At 46.5% G+C, this 6,000-nt stretch overlaps 1 protein-coding gene across 2 annotated transcripts; it reads right to left on the reverse strand.

Moving 5' to 3' along the window:
* Window positions 1-1,645: 1,645 nt before the first annotated feature.
* zfand5a (zinc finger, AN1-type domain 5a) lies at window positions 1,646-6,000 on the reverse strand. 2 transcript variants are annotated; one of them, XM_027030351.1, is made up of 6 exons: window positions 5,849-6,000; window positions 3,961-4,125; window positions 3,249-3,345; window positions 3,029-3,132; window positions 1,931-2,062; window positions 1,646-1,831 (listed from the first exon to the last, which is right to left on the reverse strand). In XM_027030351.1, exons 2-6 carry the CDS (start codon window positions 4,115-4,117, stop codon window positions 1,683-1,685), a joined length of 639 nt encoding a protein of 212 aa, XP_026886152.1. In that variant the 5' UTR covers window positions 4,118-4,125; window positions 5,849-6,000; the 3' UTR covers window positions 1,646-1,682. The 2 variants fall into 2 exon arrangements, with proteins under 2 accessions (XP_026886152.1, XP_026886151.1); XM_027030350.1 differs by having other exon boundaries at window positions 3,249-3,348.

Here is a 6,000-nt window from a genome sequence, read left to right on the forward strand (position 1 = left end):
CTCAAGTGATTTAATAACTCAAACAAGTTTGTGGTCTTCCAAAGAAAGATTATCAACAAATAATTAACCAAAGAACACATGGGCAGGAAACAATGAGTTTCACGAGGGCAACTGTAGTTTCATGACGTAATAGGAGTGGCTTGGGATGAGGGCGGACACGTAAGCATTTATACTGATCAAAGATGCAGGAGAGGTGGGGCTTTTTCTGTTCATTTTTATTTACAATACTATTTTGCTTTAATGCCAAGTAAAAGGATTAAATGCAATACATAAATATGAACATGGTAAGGTTTTTGTACAAATTTGCATATAACTAATAGCTGAAATTAAAACTCAAACATACAGTTTTCACTCCCAGACCCATCGCAGAAAAGACAGAAGAAGCAAACATACTCACACCTGCACAAAGTAATGGGTTTGATTAAGGGTGCTTGTGAAACCAAGATATAGCATTCACACTCAGTTCGAACAAAACGCCGCTTCTACCGCTGTGATTCAAACATTACATCATAACTGATTCGGAAGGTTAGCTCGCGCTCTCTCTCTCTAACTGCACTCAAATTATAAAACAACAACGAAAAAAAAAATCTAAGCCCCACTGCATCTCTCCATTACGACGGTGACCACGGCCATGAGAGCATGAGTAGAACGCGGGCCACAAGCACTGCAACAGAAGCCCACGAAGGGGAACGCAGAGGGCTGGCTCATCCTCACGTGCTTCCATCAATGGAGAACGACATGTGGAACGTCACAGTAGCGTGTTCACATTAAGAAAACAAACGAACGAACATAAAAGACACCACTGACGGCACCCTTCCACTGAAACCTGAATGGCGTGACCTAATGCTCATTTTAATAACCGATGCAAGTTAAACACATTGGATATTTAAAAAAAAACAAAAAAAAAACCTAACGCATATATGAAACCATCCGGAGACCCGACCAGAAGATAATGGATACGGAGAGGCCGGGTCGATATCGACACCCCTCCCTTACGGAAACCAGACGAGCACGCAGGGCGCAAGGTCTGGATAGGAGATTTGTGACAACTGCCTGTTTGCATCCGTTCACGCACCTCTTCGGCAGCACAACAGCGACGGTTTGGCACCAAGCGGCTGCCCCTTCCCCGCTGGCTGAGGGAGAAAGAAGCAATGAGGCGGAAACGGTTCATTTCCTAAAATGTGTCCTGATCTACGCTTTAGGAAAACAAACGAAATAACTAATACGGAGAGGCATCAACTCACGCGTGCCTACAGCCAAACACACACACACACACACACACACACACACACACACACACACACATAGCAGGTGAGAGCCTAAAGGAACGAAAATCAAATAGATATTAAAAAAAAACAAAAAAAAAAAACACACACAACAGACAGAAAAAAAACGTTCACTCATGCATCATCCCCGCGCAGGACATTTGTGGGGCTTTTTTTCCGGCTCCTTTCTCGAGGTCATGTAGAAAAACACGAGTCCGTTTATCCATGTGGTCGCACTCCCCCCCCTATTCATGTCACCTTTTCAGCAGCACACTGCATCAATCCCCCCCCCCCAATTTCTTCCCGCTCTCTCCCAAACTCCGCCCTCCCTCCCCACCCCCTCTCCCAAACTCCGCCCTCCCTCCCCACCCCCTCTCCCAAACCCCAGCCTCTCCCGCTTCTTGATGAAGGCATCGCTTATATTCTCTGGATCTTGTCTGCCACCACCACAGGGTTCTCCTTTCGGATCTTGGCGGCAGCCTCCGCCTTGTAGTCGTATGTGCAGTTGTGCTTGTCCGAGTACCGGTGAATTCCGCAGAAAAGGTTGCCGCACCTGCAGTCGAATCCTAGACACACGCAAACACGGTCTTAAAAAACATGTCCTGCACAACACCTTCTCCTTTACCACATTAAGTACTCGGTGAGCTGAGCTGGGGGAGACTCACCTGTCAGGCCCACCCTCTTGCGGCAGGTGAAGCAGCGATTCTTCTTGGGCTTAGACGAGTCTGGGGTCTTTTCCTCCTCACTGGCCTGGGCTACGGGTACCGGCGAAGGGCAGGATGTGGGCTGGGTCACCACTGCAGGAACACCGAGTTCAGTAATAAAATTACACGGGAGTACAGTTGCACTGCAAAGTCAAGGACGAGAGATTTCTCGCGCGTGTGTGTGTGTAAGAGAGAGATTCAGGTTAGCTGAGATCTGGGAGCAGTTTGAGGCATCTGGAGCTTGGGATGAAGGCTGACTAGCAGTGTGGTTGCAATTTCACAAGGCTGTGCCCAAAACCTCACTCCAACTCTACCCCCCCCACACACACACACACACACACAGAGACAGAGAGAGAGAGAGAGAGAGAGAGAGAGAGAGAGAGAGAGAGGAAGATGAAAGTTTCCTTTCAAAACAATTTCCACAGTGGCTTATGAATCTCTCACATCAGGCTGCAATGCTCAGGATACCTTTTCTAGTGCTGATCTGCGTTTGCACACAGGTCTGTGAATACACCCACTAATAAACTGCTGCTTTGCTGCATGACTGTGGCACGAGTTGGAATTAATCAGTCTGTGTTTCATGTGGCTTCTTTCATGTTTTGCCAGCAGTCTAAACATCAGATTCTTGATCAACCCAGAATTGCCTTTAACCCTACCAAACTGTCTGCACACAATTTCCGGATGACACATTATAACGAGTTATTTGAGGTTTGTACCAGACTGTCTTGCTGAGTCAAACTAAATCGGATCAAATGGAACTGATCTATAAATTGGCTTCCCCATAGCATGTGTTGCCTTAGGATCACTGTCATAAAGCTGGTGCTGGTGACTGACCGATGCACCGGCTGGCCGATTAATGCCATTTCGAGAAAGCATTGGCCGATGCCTGCGCTCACAAGGCTAACTGCTAAAACAGTCTGTACTGTACTGATTAGCTCATTAACCATCGGCTGCACTTGCATTTTATTTATTGCTAGAAGCTCAAAGAGCAAAAGCAATCAGGAGCCGAAAGGATAAAAAAAAAAAAATTAACGAGCCCCTGAACTGAAGTGTAATTACCCGGTTCCACGGCGTCCGGTTGGGGAGACGGGCTCGCCTCTTCCCTGGATATGCTCATCTCGGTCATCTGTTGTGTTACAGGCAACGACGCCGTGGGCATGCTTCTGTGGAAATGGCATGCAAGGTTGTTCATTTCACGCGAGCGTGCACGCAGCCGCACGAACGCGTATGCACACGCACGAACGAGTGCGCACACACACACACGAGCGTGCACACTTACTCTCTCGTTGACTCCCCATTAGCTGCAGGTGAAGGCTCTACTTTGTTTAGGCTGGCGTCTAGTCTCTGCATCGCCGAGGCCTCCGAAGAGGGTCCACCTGCTGCCCAAGGGAGACAAAACAAAGCCCCGGTTCACGTCACGGGACCCAGACCGTCGGGCACAAACACAGCAAGACTGCATCAGCCCAATAACATCCAAATCTGATCTCTCGTCACTCAAAATCATTAACATGAGACGTTTTCAGAACAAACAAACAAACAAACAAATAAACGACACGTGACAAGGCAAGCAGACAGGGCGGCCTATTTTAAGAAGAGAGTGGCAGCGAGAGCCTACAAAAGCTGCCACCACTCCAGCATGTAACTAACAGCACGGACGTGTTAAAAGGGAAGTGGCAACAGCAAATGAGCTGAAAGCCTTCACAGTTTCTTCAAGCCTCCTTCAAACTCTGTGTCTTTTACATTGATGAGAAGTGCATGTGGGAACTAAAACGCCCTCTAAAGTTCTACAGTGTGTTCAGAGGCCATGATAAGCACATGCGTGAAAATGACAGGAAATCATGTACACAAGCGCTTGCTGTAACCAAAACAATATTAAAATTGATCAGTTAAAACAATAAAAAAATGTACTTAACTGAACTAACCCATGTCCCACCCCAGGCAGTATTAATGAAGTTGCTTGATTGTAAACAATCAGCTGGAGTGTTGCTTACCCAGAGGACTCACTGGACTACGGTCACTGCTTTGCTGTCTGCTCAGGTGCTCCTTATAGCATACAGAACACATTCCATTTGTCCTGGGGTTGCCGTAGAAACCACAGCCTGTGGTGCACAGGATGGGAACTGGGCTCTGATTGGTCTCCTGGGCCATCGCTGCCGCTATGACGTACCAATAGAATAAAGTTGAGGAAAGTTATGGCTAAAGTTGGGAGCAAAATGTGTAGTCTGGCATAAAAAAAAGTGTGGGGGATTGCACTGTAAACCAAAAGTTAACCCAGGTTGTATGAAAACTAGCTTGAATTTCAGTTGATCCAACTCTGTGTGAGTATACATTCTTGGCTTTAACTAAATTTAAGAAACATTTGTATAGTCAAAGCATTGTTTGATATAAACATGTTTGTAACTGAGACACACACGTTTTACTTCCGGCACACAAAAAAGGACGTCCTGTTTTTGCATGCTTAATCTTAACGATATAGGTCAAACACCTGACCCAAACAAATCAAGTTGAACAGGTCAGCTGAGGTCTCCGCATGCACAAGCCCGCCATTGTCTTGTCATTGCGAGATTTTGACACCTCTGACAGTTCTAACATATGAATGTAGCCCATGAGGGATCACAACACTGAGAACTAATGGTTCTGTCTCCAACCCCCAACAGCACCGGCCTTCCTAGCTGATGTAACGAGGCGTGGGAGGGAGCCGGAATCAAACGTGACTTCTGATGCTTGGGTGTGGAGAAGAAGACCTGCCCTTAGGCTTCACCGACTTTTTTAAAATGTTATTTATAACAGTCGAACAATCCACTGCGTGTCGACAGACACAATACAGGTGAACAAACCACAAATTAGCTGGTTAAATGTCCATCCAGTTTCAGCCAGTTCGCCCAGACCACCCCTGGAACTAAAAACTACACTCCAGGACCCGCAACATAACTTGTAAAGAGCCGGGAGCGAACAGAACCGCGATGTATTTTTTAAAAACATCGCTATTATTAGCGGGGTTATCAATCGCCTCGACACATGAGAATGAGTATAGATACGAGTGCGAATTTTCCTTTCTCCTTTTCCTTTGTCTAAGCCATGGAAAGGCAGCGCTACCAAGGCTCCCCCTTCACTTTAGACTTCAGACAATCCTCATCTGATCTGTTATCTCGGAACAAAAGGCTACTTCAGACACCAGCCTAGGATAAATGTTTCGTTGTGTAGATACTCTTGTCCTGATGTGCCCCCACCCCTCTCTCTCTCGCCCTCTCTCTCTCTTTATCCAAACTTGCCACCTAGCTATTTAGCCAGGACAGCCAAATCAATGAACAATAGGCAACCATCAATATAAGGCAACGGTAGTGAGTTAGCTTTGCTAACCTGTTTATTAACCTTGCTAAAAAGCGTCTGTGACTGATTCAGCTAGCTATTCTTTGAATAAAGAAGACATTTTGAGGACAACAAGCTGTCAACAGCGTCTCCGCTAAAAAGAAATCGCTGATAAAACGGATGAACGGTGAAAAGGAGGCGCTGTCCTGCCGAGCAGCCATGCTAACGACAGCTAGCTGGCTGGCCGCCCTTCGCCTCCTGTCTTCGGCCAGGCAAGTCACGTACTTGGGGTCTGCCATCCTGCGACGGTGCTGCTGACAAGTTCAAACGACTTTGCTTACCAGGACCCACGGTCAATAAATGAATTTGGTAGCCGGAACGCTTGAAACACACGTCAGATTTACAACAGAGCGACTTTGTCCTAATTCGTTATGTAGGTTAGTTAAATACAATACACGTCAGCAGACGCCGTTAATCTGGTAGCTAACTAGCTAGCTAGTTTCCTCCCAGCCATTCGACGTTACATTTTAAAAACAAGACCAAAACGTTTGATTTACCGTCGACTCTTACCTTAATTGATTCTGAAGTTGTAAAAGTGTCGATAAATGTGAAATGGGATGAATATCTTTCGAAAGTTAATAAGCACGGTTCGTTTTTTTCGGGTGCTTTGTGTCGGCGAGAGCGATAAATTAACTCCCTCTCGCGCTCGCCCGAGCTCTTCT

Source organism: Electrophorus electricus, chromosome 5 (assembly GCF_013358815.1).
Source record: "Electrophorus electricus isolate fEleEle1 chromosome 5, fEleEle1.pri, whole genome shotgun sequence".
Taxonomy (NCBI): domain Eukaryota; kingdom Metazoa; phylum Chordata; class Actinopteri; order Gymnotiformes; family Gymnotidae; genus Electrophorus; species Electrophorus electricus.

What these genes read in the sequence shown, in the direction of transcription:
- zfand5a (XM_027030350.1), bottom strand. Translation starts at nt 4,117, where the DNA reads ATGGCCCAGGAGACCAATCAGAGCCCAGTTCCCATCCTGTGCACCACA. An exon ending in AATGGGGAGTCAACGAGAGA is followed by an intron (nt 3,133 to 3,248) that starts GTAAGTGTGCAC and finishes CCATTTCCACAG; the next exon opens with AAGCATGCCCACGGCGTCGT. An exon ending in ACCGGACGCCGTGGAACCGG is followed by an intron (nt 2,063 to 3,028) that starts GTAATTACACTT and finishes GTGTTCCTGCAG; the next exon opens with TGGTGACCCAGCCCACATCC.